At 41.4% G+C, this 25,870-nt stretch overlaps 1 protein-coding gene across 3 annotated transcripts; it reads left to right on the top strand.

The window, feature by feature from the left end:
• The first annotated feature begins 203 nt into the window (after positions 1-203).
• LOC134826299 (dynein axonemal heavy chain 5-like) lies at positions 204-24,109 on the top strand. 3 transcript variants are annotated; one of them, XM_063838647.1, is made up of 18 exons: positions 204-213; positions 1,176-1,268; positions 1,417-1,505; positions 4,881-4,964; positions 5,328-5,420; positions 8,230-8,439; positions 8,606-8,820; positions 9,000-9,070; positions 9,237-9,402; positions 9,544-9,856; positions 9,998-10,477; positions 10,688-10,788; positions 10,911-11,139; positions 11,315-11,482; positions 11,634-22,685; positions 22,830-22,942; positions 23,067-23,235; positions 23,402-24,109. In XM_063838647.1, exons 2-18 carry the CDS (start codon positions 1,241-1,243, stop codon positions 23,534-23,536), a joined length of 13,716 nt encoding a protein of 4,571 aa, XP_063694717.1. In that variant the 5' UTR covers positions 204-213; positions 1,176-1,240; the 3' UTR covers positions 23,537-24,109. The 3 variants fall into 3 exon arrangements, with proteins under 3 accessions (XP_063694717.1, XP_063694709.1, XP_063694702.1); XM_063838639.1 differs by having other exon boundaries at positions 8,988-9,070; XM_063838632.1 differs by lacking the exons at positions 204-213; positions 1,176-1,268; positions 1,417-1,505 and adding an exon at positions 4,035-4,319 and having other exon boundaries at positions 8,988-9,070.
• The last annotated feature ends 1,761 nt before the right edge of the window (positions 24,110-25,870 follow it).

The raw sequence follows: 25,870 nt of genomic DNA, 5'->3' as shown, positions 1-25,870 counted from the left end.
TCATGATATATCACGATAACTACTAAAATATAGTCTTCGCCGTGAAATCGATTAAAATATCAAACACCTCAAATCTTCATAAAAAATCGTGTAAAATACCTTTGAAGTAAGAGTAATGACTCTTCAAAGCAGTGGGTGAGAATGAGCGAGGAATCCCACATGAATAACAAATTATTGTATTGTAACGAACTCCAGAATCCTCAAAATAATTTGTATTATTATTACTTTTAAAAAAATCCAAAATCATAAAAACTATTGCAAAACAGATTTGACTTCGTTTAAGTTGATAAATCTAAGTTTGTGGTAATCGGGATGAAATGTAAGGGAGCAGTAGAATATCACTAAAAATAGTGGGGATTGTCACTAGTCACTACCCCTCTCCGGTGATATTCTAAAGTCTATTTTTAAAGTCTGTCGCATACAGACTTGTTTTAATTCTAAATGGAAAGCTCGAACACTGTGGTAATTGTTACATATATTATGAAGACTGCGACAGAATAAAACTGACTAATTAATGCACTGGTTTCTGCGGGTTGTAGTACGAGTTCTTAATAAAATGTATAATTATTTGGTTTGTTGATAAAGTACAAGCCTCCAACATAGTGTTTGAAGTAAACATAAACTATTGGAACCTAGACCCAAGTAGCTCCGTCAGCCATGAAATTTGCATATCAAAACATGCACATTGCCGTCTTAAAATCTACTTGCAATAAATCTAAAGTCACATGACACCCTATCATGTGACTTGTTTTACATGATAACAGTTGTGCAGTCGCCATGACAATGCTGTATATTGCATGTCAGCTTTCTGCTCAAGCTGATCGCGAAATATATTGCTTAGTTTTTTATTAGACTTTTTGCTTACGTGTTGAATATAGTGACTTCTGAACGTTTGTCATTACACCAGGACTTACTCTTGACAAGTGGTCATTATAAAGTTAAGTTGTAGGATCAGTTGTATTGCTGTCTAATCAGACTATGTTGTCATAGGATTTTGCCGATTAGAGTTCCCAGTTGATGGCTAGGAAAATGATTTAGACCCCCTCTACGCTATCATTAGTTACCGATTGCACGACTAAAACAGTGTCCCATGGGGGCCGCTTGGGTTGGGCTTTGATCTGTTACAATCAAACTGTCAATCATACCGTATTCTCTAAACGTTATATTATTGTGTTAGGATTGCATGTTCGAAAAGCAAGAGAGCAGAATCCTCAAACAAAGACATCGGAACTACTGAGCCATGTCCGACTCGCAACGTAGCAGCGGACGTAAGTACTCTTCTTCCTTTATAAATTGATTTAATAAGTTTTAATTCTCTCTTGACTCAGTTTGACAACAGTTCCCAACATCATGACCGGTACTTATTCGATTAATGCTGCATTTCAAATGACCACAGTTCACATCCAATCTTGACAGGGCCAGGGTTGCCGACTACAGGTCGAAGATACCAGAGACGAACAATCGGTAACAGAGCCGCTAATGTTCAAAAGGGTGCAACCACCACTGTAAGTAACTTTTGTTTCTTTAATCAATTACAAAGATTAGTTATCTCGATAACATCTGCGTACTTGCACACGATAATTCGATGTTCTGGTTAATATGAGTTCAATTTTCATCCCTTCAAGAACTCTATTATTGCCCATTCCAGGGCTCATTATGCGACTTTGTCCTTTAATCAGACATTGAGTAGGTTAAATAGAATAACCAGGATTTGTCTAATAAAGTCCTTTGATTTATTGAATCAGGCCGCCCGACTAATAACCCAATAAACGTTGGTAAACTTACAAATGGGGGATATACTTATTTATCATTCCGCTGTAACCAGGGCAACTGTTATTTGACACCACCCTACACAATTGGTAAACTAAATATTGCAAGGCCAGCCAGACAATCGATTTGTTTTGTGCAAGTTCAGCTTTCAGAATATATTCCCTTATACCTAGTATGATAAGTCGTCTAATTGGATTAAATAAAAGGCAGTTTGGTCACCAGGACACCACGAAGAATTAGACTCTGGGCCAGGGCACATCCTTAGTAACACAGCCGGAGTTTCGCTGCTTTTATAGTCCAGTTTACTCCCCCATTATTCGTTACCGTTCCTTATTCTTTGTTTCATCTTTGGTTTCCCGTCCCGTAACAGTCTCTGAATTTTGTAACCGCCAATTGTCACTGATAAGTGAGGTCTCGTGTTGTTACCTGGCAGTTCTGGTGAAGCTTCACTGTACTCTAGTAATACACTTAAAACGCTTATATAAAGGACCTGCAGGTTTTTAAATCAGTTAACATAGCTCCAGATAGTGAAATAGTAAACATATCATTCGTGTTAGGGGAACAGGAGCACGTTGCCATGGTAACAAATTTGTGTAAAGTAATAAAGTGATGGTACTCAGAATATTTTGTACGTAGGTATTCCACTTTTAAATAATCAGCATTTCGAAATGTCTGTTTGTTTGTTCGTGTAGTTGTTGTATATGTCTGCTCTTGAACCAGAGCTTGTCAAGCTCCCAAAACTTGTTGAGCCTGTCAAGCCGGTCCCAGAGCCTGTCCCAGAGCTTCTCAAGCTTCCAGAGCTTGTCCCAGAGCCTGTCCCAGCGCTCATCGAGCTGGTTCCAGAGCCTGTCAAGTCTGTCAAGTCCGTCACTAAATCAGGGGTGAGTATTTTACTATCAAGTTACATTCCTCAACTTCTACACCCGTAAATCTGGCGACCAAACCTAACCTCTACACAATGAACTGATGTAACAGTTACATGTCGAGCGCTTTAACTGCCAATAAATGCCGTTTAAACGGGTTCTAAATGTCTTAACATTGTTCCACTTAAGCTTTTTGAACTCCCCGTTCTCTTGAATATTCTCTCGATGTTTACTTCTGCTTTTGGGCTTTCATTCGCCGCCTCGTCGTCTTATTTGGAACACGGCCATTAGTGTTATAATTATAATTTGTATAACGGCCCCTAACTTCATGAAGGACGCCAAGACAGGGTGTTATTTGTGTGTAATGGTAGTGGGTGGTACAGTAAATATAACTATAGTTTTGCGACTCTTAATACGGCTAATGCAAGTTAGGGCAATTACTATTTTATTCTCTCTAGGCTACTAACTTTCTTAATCTAATGCCACTAATCAGCTGTCCAATACAATTTCGATATTACATCTCGTTACTTCGTTAGACTGCTGATAATTGTTCCTCTATTAACTACGTCCTCTCTAGAGATCAGTGCTTTATAACCTACATCACAGTTAAGAACTTTAATCACCAATTAACATCCACAGTATTCCGCCTAAATACTAGTAACGAGAGTTATACCTTCTGAAACAGTAATTTCTTCACTTGTAAAGTGTTTGTTGGTTTATTGACAGTACAGTGCACGGACACTATAATATCTTGAAGCTGGGACAATCACTACATAATCATTATTTACCAGCTTGTTATGTGTATTTACCGTGTTACCATGGCAACCTGTATCCAGACCAAGCAACGACATACAGCTTGATACTGTGTTCCCGTCACAAATTACATAACCAGATCAGCTGTAACAACGTGACGTAACTTGTATTTTGTAACGGAGATTTAAGTACAAGTAGATGAGAGGTTCAGTGATATCCACATTCTGGAGAATCGGAATTATAGTATCAGTAATATGTGTGGTGAATTATATTGGGGGATATATTGTTCAATGTTGATTAAAGATAAATGCCTGACGCCTGTTTGGGGCGCTATGGCAACTAAATGCCACTAAATAGTTGATTGATAACGGAGTAACGGAACGGGAGCCGCGATCAACTTGACGGTTCCTTGATTTTATTGTATATGGTGGAGCTTTATAATCCCACCATCATTATAATCACTATTCCTTGTACTCACTTTGTCTCCTGCTGACCCTTTCATTTCCATCATTACATTAGGCTTGTCATTTGTCAATCCTTTTTTCGGTGACCTCTGTCGTAGAGTTGGTAGGTTTCGTTTGACGTATTCATTCTATCGCTCAGCCAAGTTTCTATAAGTTATGTGTTTCTCAACTTTACTTCTTATCAAGTCCTACAAATGAATAGTTGGGTGCACGACTCTTGAATCTGAGCCACATGTCAGCGAAGTCGGAAAAGAAGATGTCGACGTCAGCGAAGAAAGATAGGAAGGCGTCAATATCAGAGAACAAAGAGAAGAAGGAGAAGAAAGTGTCAATCTCCGAAAATAAAGAGAAGAAAGAGCCGAAGAAGGTGTCGATAATGGAGCCACCTCCCCGCGTTAAGCCTCCAGTGGACACTATATCCCCCCTCCCTGTATCATCTCGTATCTCCGTTATAGCTCCTCCTAAATTTGTAAGTTCCTCATTATCACGCCTGGTTTTTTGAAAACCTGCTGTTTTTCTACTGGCTCAGTGTAGTATTTCCGTAACATTCTATGTTACACATGAACGACTGTATAATACAGATTGCTTAATGTATAGTTCCAGTTGGATACCACCGGTAAATCAATTAGAAATATAACTCCTGTTACTTCAACTACTACTGGTACTTGATACCAGTTGTTGTTACCATCCACAAGGTCCACTTCACTCTTACAAACTGGGCGATAGGGGACGTGAATCTCACCCTAGAACTTGGGTATTGGTAATCTTGTTGCTATGGTTACCATAATTTGTTTGGTGATTAGGTATGCGATTGCCGGACGTTCTAGAATATCCCAATAAACTGTTGCTAGGCATAACACCGAACAACCAGGGCCAACTTGACTGCATAATATTCATTATCCATTATCCATCACTGAAATGAATAACAGATCAGTTGAAGTACGGTGTGAACACAGGTTTGCAGCGACTAAGAACGCAGTTCATTACCAGTATTAGTGGTAGTATGTACAACTAACGTGGTTCATTTCAGCAACGAAAGTCTGTGATCACCGGAGATGTCGTCAAGGACTTAATGAAGGCTACTAAAGCTAGCCGGGATATTAAGCGACAACAGGTATTATATATATTCCTTTTATGTAAGTTCCCACAAATTTGAGACGTGGGTTGCTTATTATCGCGATAGCCAGTGCTTCAATATATCATTTTAATTTAATCGACAAGACTTATTTGAGCTGTGATTGACCGATATAGCAACTATTGATTGATATTTATGCCCACCTTGAACCATATCTCCTACTGATTAATTAATATCTTAGTGATGGTCTATAGCTGATACACCTTCTCCCAAACTCTTATCAGTTCAACTCAAATCAAGCCCTTTACCCGCGTTGTACGATTTAAAACGTCTCTCTTGTTGCTATTGTAGTTGCAACTAGTGCTCTAGTGTAGTTGATTTTATGAGATTATGACCCAACAGATTGACGCTCGACATGGATGGTTATTTGATAAGATAGCTGATTACTGTGACTTACCTCAAGATGTTGTTGAAGACCAAATCTTAGATTCAGATGTAAGTTTCTTGTCTATTTCTAAGGATTTTGTTTCAGTTTTTTTATTCGATTTTAGGTGTTTTTAGTTATAAACTTTTGATTTTATATGTGCGCAAAATACAATGCTTAGTCAATTCTGTAAATTGAAGACTAAAATAGGTTACGCAATACGCATTATCAGGGATTGAGTAAAGTAAGTCTATTCATATACAGATTGCCTTGCTTTTTGGCAAAATTTTAACAAACGTATTTGTTAAAATATATTGAGTAATAGTAATAGTAATAGTAATAGTAATAGTAATAGTAATAGTAATAGTAATAGTAATAGTAATAGTAATAGTAATAGTAATAGTAATAGTAATAGTAATAGTAATAGTAATAGTAATAGTAATAGTAATAGTAATAGTAATAGTAATAGTAATAGTAATAGTAATAGTAATAGTAATAGTAATAGTAATAGTAATAGTAATAGTAATAGTAATAGTACTATGTTTACAGTATGCACTAAAGGGGTATCCTAGGAAGTTTCTTGAACTTATAACAGGTACCCTTACAGGTATAGCTCGGCATAGATTTAAGATTACAGAGAGTTTGCGGCTTATGCTTTACTACTCATAATATAACTTACGTACGTTTTGGTACGTTTTGGTGAGTTTGGCAGGGCGTGCTCAGGACAACTGCATCGAGTGCGTCCTCCTCCAGCTCAGCATTGAGTTATCGTTTGTCGGAGTGTATCCCGGAACCGGTGGTGTGTCTGGGTACTGTTCCATAAATCTGCCTAGACCAACTTTGAAACTGTCTAGCAATGTGATACTCCGGAGCTCCGATGGGAGCACGTTGAAGAGCTGAGCTGCTCTAACTCTAAAGCTGTTGTCGTAATCTGTTCTTACCGACAACTGTGCGTTTTTGTTCATGGCTGGGATCTCTGCCTTAATACCATGCCTTTGATGAGACTTGAACTCGAAGCCCGTATCGTTCGGAGCATGTTCATTAAGAATTTTCCATACATGAATAATAGAATAACGCTCTCTCCGCCTCTGAAGGGACATCAACTTAAGCTTCTTCAGCCTGTCCCAGTACTGGAGATCACGGCAGCCAGATATCTTTCTAGTAAAGGATCTCTGTACAGTCTCCAGCTTTTGTATCTCTGTGACTTTTGTAGGGTTCCAGACTGGACAGCAGTACTCTAGCTTGGAGCGAACCATGCTTTTGTATAAAGTCAGCATGACTACTTGTGACCGGTCTCTAAAGGCACTCAATGTCCAAGCCGCCATTTTTCTAGCTCCTTGAACTGTCTTCTCAATGTGAGGACCCCATGACCTACTGCTGCTAACATACACTCCAAGGTCTCTGACAGTTTCCTGTGGTGATATTGTGTGTCCTTTTGGTGTAGTATACTCAACAGTCTCTGGGTAGAACGGGAGCTCTCTTAGAGCTTTTGATCCATTCAGGGGGTAGTTTACAACCTCAAACTTCTGTTCGTGTAGCTCCATGTTGTTAACACGTGACCACTCGATGACTATGTTGAGATCATCTTGCAGTAACTCCACACTACTCATTCCTCGGATAGCCCCAATCAGCGTTGTGTCGTCTGCAAAGCTGAATCCGTTACTATAGCTAATGCTGTTCAACAGATCGTTGATGTACAGGATAAATAGGATCGGTCCTAGGACTGTCCCTTGTGGCACCCCACTTGCCACTGGCTGGAAGGATGATTTGCGACCTTCAACAACGACTGTTTGTTTTCTGTTTAGCAAAAACTCTTTGATCCACCTTAAAGCCTGACCACCAATTCCGTATCGACCAAGCTTGGCTAGCAGCACTGCATGGTCGACCTTGTCAAAAGCTTTGGCAAAGTCGAGGTAAATCACATCAACTTCTTCATCATTGTTGAGTGATTTGTAGATCTGTTCGATGTGACTGAGAAGCTGCGTCATGCAACTCCTCTTTTTTCTGAACCCATGCTGGTTCGTATTGATCATCATGTTCTCTTCCAAATGACGAACCAGGTTTTTTCTGATTACACGCTCAAATGTCTTTATGATGTGCGAGGTTAAAGACACTGGTCTATAGTTTGCTGGGTCCGTTCTGTCCCCCTTCTTATAGATAGGGGTGATATATTGGGTCTTTAATTCCGCTGGTATATACCCACTGCTGAACGATTCCTGCCAGAGGAGTGTTAGCGGGTCTGCAAGTTGTTCTTTGCAGGCTGTGAGTATCCTAGCAGGAATCTCTCCGTCAGGTGCGGCTGAATAGGGATCCAGTTCTCCTAATGCTTCAATGATATCTTTTCTTGTGAAGCTTAGCTCGTTGAATCCGGAATCCAGTCCCTGAGGTAATCCTTGGCTCTTCATACATTCATCAATATCGGCAACTTAACCATTTTTTGTTCAATTTTAATGAAAATCGATATGCGACAGTTTTGAGCATTCTTAGAGGATCCACCAATATTGAACCTAGAATAGATGTGGCCAGTTATAGATTCATAAAATAATCAAAGTTTCAATTTAGTGCATTCTTCTACTTTCCGTAAAGAAAGTACTAAATTATCAGTCAGCTGCGACATTTAAAAGCTATCACCCTCTAAATTAATATTTCGGTATGTAAATATAATGAACTAATTATTAAGCTTATCTAATCGAAAGGTGAGACAAACTCACAAACTAGTTCCACTCTGCGGATTCATCTATCCGCGCGCGAAAAATCTTACGCAATTGTGAGTAAAAAGTTTTATTGCAAGCATTTACCATGACATGAATTTCTAGCTAGCTAGCTAAGCTAATTTAAGCTAGCTAAGCTTCGGTTCTAATTTAACTGGTCGCCTTTCAGTTCACACTATTCGAGAACTTCTTCAAAGAGAACGGATCACGAGTTTTGTTGGTGTTCCAAACGCACGACAGGGACGCTGATGGGAAGGAGAAAAAGGGCTCCCAGAAGCTGTTGGTTACTAGCGGAGAAGATGTCAAACTTGTTGGAACTTGTACTTACTTCTTCAGAATTACCAATGATAAGGAGGTTATCGACAAATTCATGGACCGAGTAAGTTGTTCAATACGTTCTACATTTCGTCTTTCCCGTGGGAAGGGATTAACTGTGATTTCACGATGATATATTTTAAAACCATTATCTTAAGCTTGTAAAATTCTTATCTCACGATTAACGGTACCTGACCGAACACACATTTCACGGTAAATTCCCCCACCAGGACGTGTTCTTCGGAACAGTAGAGTCCCCCGACGGAGATCTTCTGACAGCAGTCAGGACCATGTTGGACAGTTTAGTTATCCCACTCTTGCTAAAAAATAAAGACTGGGGTAAGCTCTCTAATAACGGGAGCGGTGCTATTGTCGGAAACTTTATTACCGGGTTGGAAGATTTCTCTAAACTTCTAGAATCTGCCAAAGCCAATCTGTCAGAAACGTGAGTTCAATGTTTATGATCGCGACTTTTGAAATGTTACATAATCGTTTAAGTTTGATTGAAATTTGGGCTATTAATCTATGGATTAATGAAATTTATCTACGGAATTTATCTATGTATTTGTTTTCTGTGTGTATATTCCGACGATTCTAACGCTGAAACCCTAGTTTCATTTCTAGTGTTAAACTGAAGATGCCAGATGATCTCCCTATCCAGGGATTAACAACTCCTCAACAATACCAGAATACAGGTTAGCATCAGTAGTCATTGAAATTTGAATAGGGAAGTATTGTTATTAAAACAGTCAATGAAATCGCATGAACTTTTTTCCCGTTAAATGATCAGATTGTAGCCTCCTCGAATGGAGACCCATCTGACACACGATTCTACAAATAATAACACTGAATATTCCACAGCTGGTAACTTTGACCTGGTGACCCAACTTGAGGGAATAGTAGCCAGTTGGTGCAAGCAGATAGAGCAGGTCCTAGCTCAGTCCGAACAAATGAGAAAAGAAGCTGATGATACTGGACCCAACTCAGAGCTTGTCTACTGGAAGGAAAGGATGGCCAGTTTCAATGCGTGAGTTTAAAACGGGTCGTTCAACTTTGCCAACTAATGATTATCTGCTGCTGGCATTGATACTCGTGCCTATCATTTAAGAATTATAATAAACTTATCAGGTTATTTCGAACTTTTGTGACTTAAACTGATATTCCGCAGATTGCTCGACCAAATCAAGTCACAACCGTGCAAAACTACAATTGGAATCCTGTTTGCTGCCAAGAGTAAGATAATCAAACACTGGAAGACACTGGATGCCCGGATAACGGACGCAGCAAACGAGGCTAAGGACAACGTCAAGTACCTGTACACGCTGATGAAATTCTGTAAACCTTTGAAGAGGTGTAGCCCTGTGGAGATGCTGGACTGTATTCCCGGTCTGATCAACGCTATCAGGATGATCAACTCCATATCTCGCTACTACAACACCTCCGAGAGAATGACTAGTCTTTTCGTCAAAGTCACAAATCAGGTCGGTTTATATATTTTTTGTTTTTGCAATTCATTATGTACCTTCTAATAGACTTCTGCATCTGAGTTATGAAGTTTTGACCCTATTAACATGGATTGCCTCACCGCAAGTGCTGAAGTGTAACTCAATAATTTCCCCCAGATGGTGTCTGCGTGTAAGAACTACATCCTGAAAGATGTGAGCAAGGTATGGGAACTTCCCAGAGACCAAGCCCTGCAGCGTATAGGAGACTGCCTCAATCTCAACTTGGAGTACCAGGCATGTTTCAGAAGAACCAAAGAAAAGCTGAAGGAGAGTCCAAGTGACAAACAGTTTGATTTCAGTGAAAAGTACATTTTCGGAAAGTTTGAGATCTTTGCTCGCCGCATGGAGAAGGTGCAAGACATGCTTCTTACGATGGATAGATTCAGCATCCTTGCTGTCTCTAAGATCGAAGGAATGGAATCTCATAATAAGCAATGGACTTCGGTCGTTGGAATGGCCAAGAAGAAGAACTATGATATATTGGATCACAGAAGACAAGAATTTGAGACTGATTACGATGACTTCCTGCGAGCTGTAGAATTGATACAGACCAAACTTCAAAAGCACATGGAGAAGTGTGTCGAGGGACAAACAAGTGTAAGTTTGGAGGGGGATATTTAAAACATATAAGTGATACGAAAGTGTTAGTTTGTTTGGATATTTTATTGTGCCTTACTGTTCTATCTATGTAATATCGCTAATTTTCTGAACGCGACTGGACTATAGGGTAGAATATTTTGCGGGGTTGCTAACCTAAATTCCGTCATCCAAATCGAGATAAGTAACTAATCTGCTATACATTTTCAGACTTGGAAGTCATTGCTGATGTTAAAGAAGTTTGAAGATATGCCTCAACTTCAATTGGACCTTGAGGAGAAATGGTTCAAGTGCCTCATCTCCTATGGAAAGTAAGTTATTTTCATGTTTTATGAGACGCAGCTTATAGTCAATTTCATTATAAAAAGCTCTAAAGTTGTAAATAGATATTAAAGTAAAGTAAATTCAGAAAAATAACAGATTCATTCACCAGGGATCTAGAGAATATCAGAAAGCAGTACCAGAAGGTGAAAGATAACCCTCCAATCCCCCGAAACATGCCTCCTATTTCCGGTAGAATAGCGTGGGCTAGACAGCTCTATGAAGTTATTGACAAACCCATGCAGCTTCTCGGTACTCAACGAGGAATAGTTAACACCGCTGAGGGAAGGAAGATTGTCAAGAACTTCAACAGAATGGCGGCTGTGCTTGTTGAGTTTGAGGTGCGGTATTCTTGATAAATCTTTAGATTCGGTCATTCCAATGAAAATGAAATTATTGACTTGAACATCATCTTTAACCAGATCACCTGGTTATATATAATTGATCAAAACTCTTTGATAATTACTATTAAACTTGCACTAACACACAATCTAACAATAAACATTCCGTCTACAGGTCCTATACCACCAAGGTTGGACCCAGGCTGTGGAGAAGGCAATTACAGGACTCAAATCATCTCTGTTGGTTGAACATCCTGAGACACAGAAACTGTACGTCAATATGGACCCCCACGTGTGGGAACTACTCAGAGAAACTAGGATTATGATCCTCATGGAACTTGATGTAAGAAATTGTAGGAAATATTGTTGAAACTTGAAACTCATATAATAGCTTCCTTGTTGCTGCGTGATTATTTTTAACCTAAGTACATCTTATTGTATTATCGTAAACTGGTACAAAATAAGTACTGAACATTTATTTTTTCCTATTTCAGGTTCCTGCTGCTGCCAAGTCTCTACGAGTCAACATCTACACCATGAAACACAACTGGACACGACTTGAGTCCATCTTGGCAGACTACGACTCACTCATCAAATGTATTCCCAAGATCTTCCTGAGAGCGATGGGACCGATTATATCCAGAGTGGACGAGGCCATCAAACCTGGCAAATCTATCATGTCGTGGACCTCCATGAATCTTGACAGCTACACAAAGAACATTTATGTTGAGCTGAACAACCTGGAGAAAGTGATGAGAAGAGTACGTGATATGCACGATGTTCAGCTGGAAAACGTCCTGGCATCTATCTCTGCATCTCCTCTGGTGGAAATTCCTCAAGATGATGTGTACGCTGTGGACGAGTTCCTTGATATGTTTGAGAGGGAAACAAAATCTAAGTGCACCAAACTTGCAAGACAGATGGAGCTTATCGAAATTTCGCTCCACGATATCATACGTTACTTGAAGCAGAATTACAATGAATATGAGCTGGTCGGTTTGGAAGACCAATACAAGTGTCTCCGCCCAGAGGGTAAGAATCAGACCAGATGTACAGAGTGCCTGCCCTGCTGTGTCTTCAACGTGTATCAGTACTTCCACAGTCGCTCAACTGAAGCTCTCGTCAAATGTACCCGGAATTCTCTGGATGCCATCAGGAGAAGGTTTATCATCTCAACTGCTAATCAGTTCATGAAGTCATCCCGTGACCAAGTCCAAGAGCCGAAACCACCTCTGTTCAAAGCTGACATTTGTCTCGCTATCCCACAAACTGTCATGAAGCCCAGTCTTGACGACGTTCAAGGGTGCCTCAATAAGGCCGTCCAAATGCTCCTACAAGCATGCCAGACGATCAAGGACTGGGGCAAGCCAGATCCTGAAGATGGTAGACATAAAATTTTCTGGAAAGCAATCAGCGAACACAAAGACATACAGAAGGTCGTAATAATACTGAACACGATTGTGAACAGTACTATTGTGGAAGTTAACGCAGCTCTCTCTAGTTTCTCTAACTACAACTACCTCTGGCAAGACAACAAGGACAAGGAACTGGAAGCGTTCCTGAAGATCGATCCAACTTTGTCAGAATTTGAAGCAAAGATCAGTTACTACGAGAAGGAAGGCGCTGAGATCGTAGGAATGAGTTCTGACAAGCAAGTCGGTGCCATACTTATGAGAAGTGAACCTCTAAGAGTAGCACTCAAAGCTGAGTGTGACAACTGGAAGAACGTTTACGCAGTATGCCTCAACCAAAGGGTTAAGACAGACATGAACGATCTCATTGAGTTCATCAGTGAGATGTCTAAGAAGCTTGGTCGTAATATCACTGATTTAGACGATGTCCGAAATGCCATGTCAGCCTTGTCCAAAATGCGTGAGGCTGAAATCAAGGTAGATATGACTATTGGACCAGTTGAGGAAGCGTATGCTATGTTGTCACGTCATGACTGTCATGTCATGAGGGAGGAGGTTGAGAATGTTGACACCTTGCAATATCGTTGGACTAAGGTTCTTTCTCAGTCACATAAAGTGCAAAACCATCTTCTTACAATCCAACCCAACTTCCGTAAGGATCTCGTCACCAATATCACTGTTTACAGAGATACTGTGGATGACTTTATTGGGGATTACGATCAGAAAGGACCGATGGAACTTGGTATTAGTCCACAGGAAGCATCTGAGAGGGTCAGCATCTTCCAAGTTAAGTTTGACGACATGTGGCAGAAGTATGAGACATATTCTGGAGGTGAAGAGCTGTTCGGCTTGGCTGTCACAGAATATCCAGAGCTGCACAAAACCAAACGAGAACTTACTCTGCTTCAGAAACTCTACGGCCTCTACAACGATGTCATCAACACAGTTAACGGTTATTACGACATCCTCTGGCATGAGGTTGACATTGAGCAAATCATGAGTGAGCTTGTAGACTTCCAAAATAAATGCAGGAAGTTGCCAAAGGGTCTTAAAGACTGGGAAGCATTCTTGGATCTGAAGAAAAAGATCGACGACTTCAATGAATGTTGTCCTCTGTTGGAGATGATGGCTAACAAGGCTATGGAGAAGCGCCATTGGACTCGAATCGAAGACCTCACCAAATATAAGTTTGATATCGAATCCGAGACCTTCCAGTTGAGAGACATCATGAAGGCTCCACTGCTTGAATTCAAAGAAGACATTGAAGACATCTGTGTAGCTGCAGTCAAGGAGAGAGATATCGAGGGCAAACTCAAACAGGTCATTGCTGATTGGAGTACTCAAGAGTTCTCGTTCGGTATGTTCAAGACTCGCGGCGAACTTCTACTGAAGGGTAATGAAACCGCTGAGATCGTCTCGCTGATGGAAGATTCTCTTATGGTCCTAGGATCGTTACTTAGTAATCGATACAATGCTCCATTTAAACCTAACATCCAAAAGTGGGTAGCTAATCTGACAGGAACAACAGAGATTATCGAGCAGTGGCTCCTTGTACAGAATCTATGGATCTACCTAGAGGCTGTGTTTGTTGGCGGTGATATTGCCAAGCAGTTGCCCCAAGAGGCAAAACGTTTCGCTAACATTGACAAAAGTTGGGCTAAGATCATGGCCTATGCTCACGAGAATCCTAATGTAGTACAGTGCTGCGTTGGTGACGAGATGTTGGCTCAACTACTCCCCCATCTTCTGGAACAGCTTGAGATCTGTCAGAAGTCTCTTACTGGTTATCTTGAGAAGAAACGACTGTTGTTCCCCAGGTTCTTCTTCGTTTCCGATCCTGCACTACTTGAGATCCTTGGTCAAGCAAGTGATTCCCACACCATCCAGAACCATCTGCTATCTGTGTTTGATAACGTTAGGTATGTCACATTCGACGAGAAGGTTTATGATAAGATCCTGGAGATCATATCACAAGAGGGTGAGAGGGTGGACCTTGTCTCCTCTGTCATGGCTTCAGGTAATGTTGAAAACTGGCTTGGAGCTCTCTTGAAATCAGCCCAGGAGTGTGTTCATTTTGTCATCAGAACTGCTAGTATGGCTCTTCAGGACCCTAACTTCAAACTTGTAGAATTCTTGTTCAACTATCAAGCTCAAGTAGGTCTGCTTGGTCTCCAAATGCTGTGGACCAAAGAAGCTGAAATTGCGATGAGTCAAGCTCGAAGCGACAAAAAGATCATGGCTGCTACTGATCAGAAGTTTTTGGACATGCTAAACCTGCTCATTGAGGTCACTACACGTGAGCTAACAAAAATGGAGAGAACAAAATTCGAAACCCATATCACCATTCACGTGCATCAGCGTGATATCTTCCATGATCTCGTTGCAATGCACGTCAAATCTGTCAGCGATTTCGAATGGACCAAACAGAGTAGGTTCTACTTTGACGACGACAATGACGTGTGCCAGATCTCAATCACCAATGTCGATTTCTCCTACCAGAACGAGTTCCTGGGTTGTACTGATCGTCTTTGTATCACCCCACTCACTGACAGGTGCTACATTTCTATCGCTCAAGCTCTGCACATGAGTTTGGGAGCCGCCCCTGCTGGTCCAGCTGGAACAGGTAAAACTGAATCCGTCAAAGACATGGGAAGGTGTCTGGGTAAGTTTGTGGTTGTGTTCAACTGTTCCGATCAGATGGATTTCCGTGGTCTTGGTCGTATCTACAAGGGTCTCGCCCAATCTGGATGCTGGGGTTGCTTTGACGAGTTCAATCGTGTCGAGCTTCCTGTACTTTCTGTGGCTGCTCAGCAGATTGCTGTTGTCCTCAGTTGTAAGAAAGAACGTAAGAAGGAGTTCATCTTCACTGATGGTGATGTGGTCAGTCTAGATCCAGAGTTTGGTCTCTTCTTGACGATGAACCCCGGTTACGCCGGACGACAGGAGTTGCCAGAAAATCTGAAGATTAACTTCAGGACAGTGGCTATGATGGTGCCAGATCGTGAGATCATCATGAGAGTAAAACTTGCGTCAGTAGGTTTCATGACTAACGTGGTGCTGTCTGGTAAGTTCTTCACTCTCTACAAGCTCTGTGAGGAGCAGCTGTCAAAACAAGTCCATTATGATTTCGGTCTAAGAAATATCTTGTCTGTGCTGAGGACTATGGGAGCCTTCATGAGAAGCAACAAAGAGATGTCTGAAGACAGCATCATGATGAAAGTTATGAGAGACATGAACTTGTCCAAACTGGTGGATGAAGATGAACCCTTGTTCTTGTCACTGATTGACGATCTGTTCCCATCGCTTGTTCTGCCAACTGTCGGTTACCCGGAGCTGGAAGCATGTATTTCGGAAAGGGTCAGCGAGATGGGACTCGTAAATCATCCTCCATGGATGCTCAAAGTTATTCAGTTGTATGAGACTCAGCGAGTACGGCATGGTATGATGACACTAGGACCCTCTGGTGCAGGAAAGACCAGCTGTATCTATGCTCTCATGAGATCCATGACTCAGATGGGACAACCTCATCGAGAAATGAGAATGAATCCAAAAGCCATCACTGCACCTCAGATGTTCGGTAGATTAGATGTATCGACCAACGATTGGACAGATGGAATTTTCTCTACTCTTTGGAGAAAGACCTTAAAGATGAAGAAATCCGAGTATGTTTGGCTCATTCTTGATGGTCCAGTAGATGCTATCTGGATTGAAAATCTGAACTCTGTATTGGACGACAACAAGACACTGACACTTGCCAACGGTGATCGAATTCCCATGTCACCAAACGCCAAAATTATCTTTGAAGTGCATAACATCGACAATGCTTCTCCAGCGACTGTGTCCAGGAACGGTATGGTGTTCATGTCTGCCTCCGTATTGAACTTTGCGCCGCTCACAGGAGCTTGGCTTAGTAGTCTTACTCCTATGCAGTCTGACGTATTCAAAAATCTGATAGATCATTGCTTTGAAGAGACATACCAATTCTATGAGATCGCACTAAAACCGAAGATGGACATCTTAGAGAGTATTTTAGTCGCACAATTCATCAGCATCATCAATGGATTACTGCCTCCACAGGATGCAGCGAAACAGCCGTCCAATGCAAACATGGAACGTCTTTATGTGTTTGCTCTTATGTGGAGTATGGGTGCTATCCTTGAATTGGAAGACAGGGTTAAATTCCAAAACTTCCTCGAAGAGAAGGGTGGCCTGAGCTTGCCCAAATGCGATGCAGCTACCGGCACCACAATATTTGAATACTACGTTACAGATGATGGAGAATGGGCTCATTGGGATGCCAAGGTCGAAGAGTACATGTATCCTCAAGATAGTATCCCAAGATACGACTCTATTCTTGTGCCTAATGTTGATAACACATGCACTGAGTTCTTACTTGCAACCATCGCCAAACAAAACAAAGGAGTGTTGCTGATCGGTGAAAGTGGTACTGCCAAGACTGTCATCATCAAGGCATACTGCGGTAAGTACGATCCCGACGAACATCTGTACAAAGCCATGAACTTCTCATCAGCCACAACTCCTGGTCTTTTCCAGAGTGCTGTAGAGAGCTACGTCGACAAGAGGATGGGAAGCACATACGGACCTCCAGCAGGAAAGAAGATGACAGTGTTCATTGATGATGTGAACATGCCTGTCATCAACGAGTGGGGTGATCAGATCACCAACGAGATCGTCAGGCAGCTGATGGAGAACAAAGGTTTTTACAATCTGGAGAAGCCGGGTGACTACACGAGTATTGCTGATGTTCAGATCATGGCTGCTATGAGTCACCCAGGTGGTGGTAGAAATGACATTCCTGAACGGCTCAAGCGACAGTTCTGTGTATTTAATTGTACACTTCCTTCTGAAAACAGTATGGATCTCATTTTCAATACTATTGCTGCTGGCTACTTCTCTGAAGCGAGGAACTTCGTTCCCGAAGTTGGAGCTATGACTAAAAATCTTGTCCCCATCACCAGGATTTTATGGCAAAGCGTAAAGAAGAAGCTGCTTCCAACCCCAGCCAAGTTCCATTACATCTTCAACTTGCGTGATCTTAGTAGGATCTGGAAAGGAATTCTCAAAGTCACTGCTGAGGTTATCGACACACAAGACAAAGTCTTGGCCTTGTGGTACGGTGAAGTGAACAGAGTAATTGGTGACCGGTTTACCAACCAGAAAGATTGTGATTGGCTTCACAGCGCTTTGGTCGGAATAGTTAACGAAGAACTCGGTACTGAAATGGGTGAAAAACTCCATAAGGACATCTTCTTTGCAGATTTCATGAGAGAGCCACCAGAGCCAACTGGTGAAGAACCGGACGATGCTGAATTTGAGGCTCCAAAGATTTACGAACAAGTTAATGTCAAGACCGAACTACCAACCAAGCTAAAATCGTACCAAGAAATGTACAATGAGACTGTGAGAGGTGCTGGTATGGATCTTGTGTTCTTCAAGGATGCCGCCGTACATCTTGCTCGTATCTCCAGAATTCTGTCCATGCCCATTGGACATGCTATGTTGGTGGGTGTAGGTGGTTCCGGTAAACAGTCTCTGACTAGACTGGCTTCTTTCATCGCTGGATATGAAATCTTCCAGATTACTTTGTCCAGAACTTACAACGCTCAGAATCTTCTAGATGATCTGAAAATCTTGTACCGATCAGCTGGTGTAAAGGGTAAGGGCGTCACCTTTATCTTTACTGACAATGAGATTAAGGACGAAAACTTCCTTGAGTCGATGAACAATCTTATCGCTTCCGGTGAGATTTCAGGCATGTTCCAGCGTGACGAAATCGATGAAATTCTTGGTGAACTCGGACCAGTTATGAAGAAAGAGATGCCGAGACATCCGCCTACAAATGAAAACCTCTACGAATACTTTATAAACCGAGTCAAACAAAACCTTCACGTGGTACTATGTTTCTCTCCAGTGGGCGAAAAGTTCAGAACCAGGTCACTCAAGTTCCCCGGTCTCTTCTCAGGTTGCACAATGGATTGGTTCATGAGATGGCCTAAAGAGGCTCTCGTGGAAGTCTCTAACCACTTCTTGAGCACATACAAAATGGATACCCCAGATGATGTGAAACTAAGTATCATCCAGAGTATGGGTGTAATTCAGGATGGGGTTGCTGAGACATGTATTGAATACTTCAATAGGTTCAGGAGACAGACTCATGTCACTCCAAAATCTTACCTTTCTTTCTTGGCCGGTTTTAAGATTATCTACACTGAGAAATATAGTGAAATTAAAATCTTGGCTTCAAGGATGGAAACCGGTTTGGCAAAGTTGCTAGAAGCGAGTCAGAGTGTTGCAGAGCTTAGTGAAATGTTGGTAGTGAAAGAAAAGGATTTAGCAGTCGCCAGTAAAGAGGCTGACGTTGTGTTGCGAGAGGTGACGGTCTCCGCAACAGCTGCTGAAAAAGTAAAGGCTTCCGTTCAGAAAGTAAAGGACAAAGCTCAAGCTATCGTCGACGAGATTTCAAAGGACAAATTGGTTGCTACAACGAAGTTAGCTGCTGCAGCGCCCGCCCTTAAAGAAGCAGAAAAAGCTCTTAGTACCATCAAGGCGGGAGACATCGCTACTGTCCGTAAACTCGGTAAACCACCTCATTTGATCATGCGTATTATGGATTCCGTGTTGCTTCTTTTCCAGAAGTCTATAGCGAAGACCCAGATGGATCCAGAGAAGCCTGGATTTATCATGACAAGTTGGGGTGATGCCTTGAAGTTAATGGGAGATACTAAATTCTTGAATAACCTTCTAACATTCCCAAAAGACACGATCAATGATGAGGTGGTTGAGTTGCTTGAACCATATTTGGCCGCGGATGATTTCAACCTTGAAAGAGCTAAGGCTGTGTCTGGCAATGTTGCTGGTCTTCTCAGTTGGTGTCGAGCTATGTCCTTCTTCTTCAGTATCAACAAGGAGGTGTTGCCCTTGAAGGCTAACTTGGCTGTCCAAGAAGGTAGATTGCTGATCGCTAATACTGATTTAGCTGAAGCGCAAGGTCAGTTGGATGAGAAGCAAAAGGAATTGGACGTGGTACAAGCGAAGTTCGATGCTGCTGTGAATCACAAGCAGATGTTGATGGACGACGCTGAGGCTACAAGACGAAAAATGACCAATGCCACTGCTCTTATTGAGGGTCTGGCCGGTGAGAAAACTCGATGGACTGAAGCTGGTTTACGTTTTAGTGACCAAATCAAGCGACTTGTTGGAGATGCTCTTCTGTGTACAGGTTTCTTGTCATACTCTGGTCCATTCAACCAAGAGTTCCGAGACATCCTGGTTAAGAACTGGAAGACTATGTGCATGAGAAACAAGATCCCCTTCTCAGAAGATCTCGATCTGACAAAGATGTTGGTCGATAATGCAACGGCAGGCGAGTGGGTCCTGCAAGGCCTTCCAACTGATAACCTCTCCGTTGAAAATGGTATTATTGTAACGAAAGCGACTCGATACCCACTTCTTATTGATCCTCAAGGTCAAGCTACGATCTGGATTAAAAAGAAGGAGGCTGAAAATGAACTTACTGTCTCACAGATGAACAACAAATACTTCAGAACGCATCTTGAAGACGCTCTTTCACTAGGTCGACCCTTCTTGCTGGAAGACGTCGGGGAGGAACTTGACCCTGCGCTGGATAACGTTCTCGAAAAAAACTTCATCAAACAGGGTTCAACCTTCAAGGTGAAAGTGGGTGACAAAGAATGTGACGTGATGAGCGGTTTCCGTATGTACATCACCACAAAGCTCCCCAATCCCGTGTACACGCCTGAGATCTCTGCCAGAACCAGTATCATTGACTTCACAGTCACACAAAAGGGTCTAGAAGATCAGCTGTTGGGTCGTGTCATCCTTACTGAAAAAGCTGAGCTGGAGAGCGAGAGAAACAAACTTATGGAGGAAGTCAATGCAAACAAAAAGCGAATGCAGGATCTCGAGGATAACTTACTGAAGCGTCTTACCGAGACCCAGGGCTCACTGGTAGAGGACGAAGACTTGATTGTTGTACTCCAAGTTACCAAGAAAACTGCCCAAGATGTTAGTGAAAAGTTGAGCACTGCTGCCGAAACTGAGATAAAGATCAACACTGCAAGAGAGGAATACCGTCCAGTGGCTACTCGGGGAAGTATTCTATATTTCCTGATTGTCAGTATGTCCATGGTAAACAACATGTACCAGACATCGCTCCGTCAGTTCCTCATAGAGTTTGATATCAGTTTGGCAAGATCCGACAAATCTCCGATCACTGCTAAACGTATCAAGTTTATCATCCAATACTTGACATTTGCTATCTTCAAGTACACCATGAGAGGTCTCTACGAAGAGGATAGGTTCCTGTTCACCATGCTGCTTTCCCTGAACATCGATCTCAACAGTGGCCGACTCCGAGGAGAAGAGTTCCAAACCTTCTTCAAGGGTGGTGCCGCTCTTGATCTGAACTCTGTAGAACCCAAACCCAAGAAGTGGATCATGGATATGACTTGGCTGAACTTGGTGCAATTGAGCAAGCTCACGAGGTTTTCTCAAATCCTCGGACAAGTCACCAGGAACGATAAAGCATGGAAGGCTTGGTTCGATACTGATGCTCCCGAAGAAAATGACATCCCAGACTACAAGTTCAATGTTGATGAGTCATTCAGTAAACTATTGCTGATCAGATCGTGGTGTCCAGATCGTATCATCCCTCAGGCAAGACACTACGTCAACGCTAGTGTGGGTAAGAAGTTCACTGAAGCAGTTATTCTCAACTATCCTCTCTTGTATGACGAGACTCACGCAAAATGCCCACTGATCTGTTTCCTGAGCATGGGATCAGATCCCACTGAAAGCATCAAGAACTTTGCCAAGAAGAAGAAGACTGAGTGCAGAGATATTTCTATGGGACAAGGTCAGGAGGTACCGTCTAGAAGAATTCTAGCTCAGAGTTTCGCGGATGGTTGCTGGGTCTTACTTCAGAACTGCCATCTGGGTCTAGGGTTCATGGACGAGGTACTGGCAACTGTCCTAACCGCCGAATCCATCAATCCTAACTTCAGACTATGGATGACAACAGAGCCTCATCCTGAGTTCCCTATAAACTTCTTACAGCACAGTATCAAGTTTACCAATGAGCCGCCTCAGGGTATTAAAGCAGGTCTCTCCAGAACCTACAACAACATGACTCAGGAGCAACTTGACATTTCCAGTACATTCCAATGGAAGCCAATGTTGTACGACCTTGCTTTCCTGCACACAACAGTCCAAGAAAGGAGAAAGTTCGGACCGCTAGGTTGGAACATTCCATACGAGTTTAACCAGTCTGATCTGACCGCGAGTCTTCAGGTTGTCCAGACTCATCTGGACGATATGGATCCTAAGAGAGGTGTCTCGTGGGTTTGTATTCGTTACATGATAGCAGAGGTTCAGTATGGTGGTCGTGTCACTGATGACTTCGACAAACACCTACTGAATACTTACACCAGGACATGGATGGGCGAGAACATCTTCAACAACAACTTCTGCTTCTACAAGGGCTACAAAATCCCTAACTTTGCTAAAGTAGACGAGTATCTCAACTACATCAACGAAGAACTGCCCGAGGTGGACACACCAGAAGCCTTCGGTCTGCATCCTAACGCGGACATCACATACCAGAGTAATACAGCCAACACTGTCATCGAGAAGATCATCAACATCCAGCCCAAAGACGCAGGAACTGGAGGAGGTGAAACAAGGGAGGAGTTAGTCTACCGATTATCTGCAGAGATGTTGGAGAAGGTTCCAGAGAACTTTGTCAGTCACGAAGTCAAGGCCAGACTCATGAAATACGGAGTATTCCAGCCCATGAACATTTTCCTTAGACAAGAAATCGATCGTATCCAGAAAGTCATTACAGTTGTGAAACAAACTTTGATAGATTTGCAACTTGCTATCGACGGTACAATCATTATGAGCGATTCTCTCAAAGACGCTTTGGACAACATATTCGATGCTCGAGTCCCCAAGACCTGGTCCAAGATATCCTGGGACAGTTCTACTCTAGGTTTCTGGTTCACCGAATTGCTGGACAGAGATATGCAGTTCAAGTCATGGATATTCGAGTCCAGACCTAACGTGTTCTGGCTCACTGGATTTTTCAATCCTCAGGTAATTTACTCACAGTTGTTTACATTTTAATTAATAATTAATCATTACATAATATTAACTTATTACATTATTGCATAATCATTCCCGCTGATTAGATATTGAAGACAATAATGCCTCATCAGCTCTAATAATAATTGTGTGCAGGGTTTCCTGACTGCGATGAGACAGGAGATTACTCGTGCTCACAAGGGCTGGGCGCTGGATGTGGTGCAGCTCTTCAACGAGATGACAAAGATGAACAAAGAGGACGTCTCCAGGTATGCGTCCTTCAACTTCACATCCTTCCAATAATCATTAGACTTTAATTTTGTCTTGATGAGCAAGTCATTTATGCCTATGGTAAATTTTCATTTCAGTCGAATAACGGTTCTTGTATTTCAGTTCACCCCAAGATGGAGTGTACATATACGGGCTGTCACTGGATGGTGCTGGTTGGGATAAGAGGGGAATGCGGCTTATTGAACCTTCACCCAAAGTACTCTTCACACCACTCCCTGTGGTCCACATGTTCGCTCTCAATGAAATGACCAAGGAACAGAAGGCTCAACGAGTGAGTTTTAGATTTATTTAGATAAGTTGACTGATGTTATTGTTAACATGATTTGTTTGATAGTTGAATACAAAGATGGTGTCTTGTTGGAATTCTAATTGCAATGCAGGTATTGTGTTAATGTGTGACCAGTAAACATGATTTGCTGACTCTGACACTTTCCCAGGTGTACGAATGTCCAGTCTACAAGAAGCCTCAGCGTACTGACCTGACCTACATCACCAACATGAGGTTGAAGACGAGCCAGAACCCCGAGTACTGGACCTTGAGGGGCGCTGCTCTGCTCTGTGACATCAAATAGATCAGTCGTCACTCGATCTGCAGCATTTGAGCGACTATACTCAGAGTTTTTTGTTTACTCGAATGATTTATCAGAACTAGGTAAAGATTGTACCATTATCATTTAGTTCTTTTTGTTAGTGTTGGAATTTGTGTTTGTGGAAATGAACAAAAAGTACATATTTTGCTCAAGATAAAAGAAATTTAACGTTTAAACGTTTCTTCCTTTTAACAAGATTTATATGGTTTGGGTGTGGTTGAACCTAACTTTTAAATGTTGTCAACATGGAAAAATTCTCTGCAACAGGCCCAAATCGAAAAGAATGACAATTCGAAAAATATGCTTTTAGCAGAGTATTATCCAGATGTATTTACTTTTAAAACGGTGTATATATACACCACACAGTATTTCACTTCCAGAACTTACTTTTTTTAAAGATCTCTGGTTTTTCCTCGTGATTATTGATTATATTAATTAAATGTCCTTTAATTGTTGCATCCTGATTATCCTTAATTGCCCGTACTGAAAAAAGGATGGTTCGGGCATTTCTTTTGATGTAAATATTATCATGCTTGTTTAGATTTTTGCCATAAATATTTTGCGTTTCATTTTTCGATCAGTTGACTGAATTCATTTTGAGGTTGCAGTTGACAAGTTGTGTCGATCTCAACTGAAAAAAATCGTCGTACTTGTAATCAACGGCACGCTATATTTGACAGTTGAAAATTGAAAGTTGAAAACTTACGACGGCAAGCGGTGCAGTACACAGAGGAATCAATGATCAATATAATTATAATTATATTTATATAATTATATTTATATAATTATTCGTATTCATTATTTGATCATTGATCAAGTATTCCTCTGTGCACTAGGTACTGCTTGCCGTCGTAAGTTTCAATTTTCAAGTGTCAAGAATAACGTACCGTTGATTACAATATAAGAATATACATAAGTAATGCAATATTAAATATGATATATATATATATTTATATATCTTACTATATATAAAGCGAGACGATATATATATATATATATATATCCATGCCATTTTACTGACACCACGGCATCAACTTTAACGCAACTTTCCGCAAAAACCGTAAAAGATATAAAACTGAAACTTTTTTGACTGGGTCAAATGCTTTAATGGCCTTCAAATCAGCATGAAAAAATAAAAAATTGGCCAAGGAATAATAATTTTAGTGCCCAAAATTTGGACTCCCGAGTGGTGTCAAAAGTAGTAGTAGTAAATCTTTCAAAGTACGAAATATCTCTTTAAAAGAGCATCCTAGGCACCATATAGATATCAAAACGCATAAAAAAGAAAACAAAAACATCAACCATCTTCTAACTTCTTCCACTCCTCCCTATCTAAAGCTAAAAATCTAAGGTCTTCGAAATCAGTCAAATTCTTAAGTCTAATATCAAGATTTCTACTAGTCAAGTCTTTTCTAATAACATCTAATAAGTTTAAACATGGTCTACCCCGTCTCCCTTCCATAAAAATATCAGAATTTATAGCAAATAACATAGAGGTGTATGCTGGTGAGTCTTCCTGTCCTCTTAAGATATGTCCTAACATTCTCCATCGAAACTTAGAGACTCTCACAGACAAGGGAGTGACATAACAACGAGCATAGAGTGCCTCATTAGAAATAACCCCAGTAGGCCATCTGATGTTGAGGATTCTTCGGAGGTGTTTGCGATGAGCAATATCAAGTTCATTCAACGAAGCTAGTGGTGCAGCCCAGGAGTTGCAGTTGTAGAGTAGAATAGAGACTACTTGTGAGTTGTGCCTCGTAGATTTTGATCTTCCTTCGGACTGAAATCTTGCTCTTCATCCAAACTTTCTGAAATTTACTAAAGGCAACATTACCAAGTTCATTCAACGAAGCTAGTGGTGCAGCCCAGGAGTTGCAGTTGTAGAGTAGAATAGAGACTACTTGTGCCTCGTAGATTTTGATCTTCCTTCGGACTGAAATCTTGCTCTTCATCCAAACTTTCTGAAATTTACTAAAGGCAACATTACCAAAAACGCGAATTAAATAGGTAATAATTATTTTAGTCTCTCGAGTCTTGACACCACTTTAGTGTTAGACGGGTTCCTGCTAGTTTTTATAATAGTATCGAATCGCAAAAAATTAATATTATCCATCACCTGAGTTCTGCCGCTCCAACAAATCGATGTATTTTTGGACGCTGATTACGAATCACCCCCATGACGTAGGGTAAAATGCTCAGGGCCTTTTCACAAGATTTTTTTTAATTTAGGCGAGCGATTTATATTAGTCATTTAGTGGGAGCGAGTAAGGTTTGCTGGGTTATCCAGATCGATGAAATAGTGAAACGGTAATT

Source organism: Bolinopsis microptera, chromosome 1 (assembly GCF_026151205.1).
Source record: "Bolinopsis microptera isolate Bmic1 chromosome 1, MBARI_Bmic_1.0, whole genome shotgun sequence".
Classification (NCBI taxonomy): Eukaryota; Metazoa; Ctenophora; class Tentaculata; order Lobata; family Bolinopsidae; genus Bolinopsis; species Bolinopsis microptera.
The sequence above is the reverse complement of the archived record's forward strand: the minus strand, read 5'-3'. Positions and strand labels throughout refer to the sequence as shown.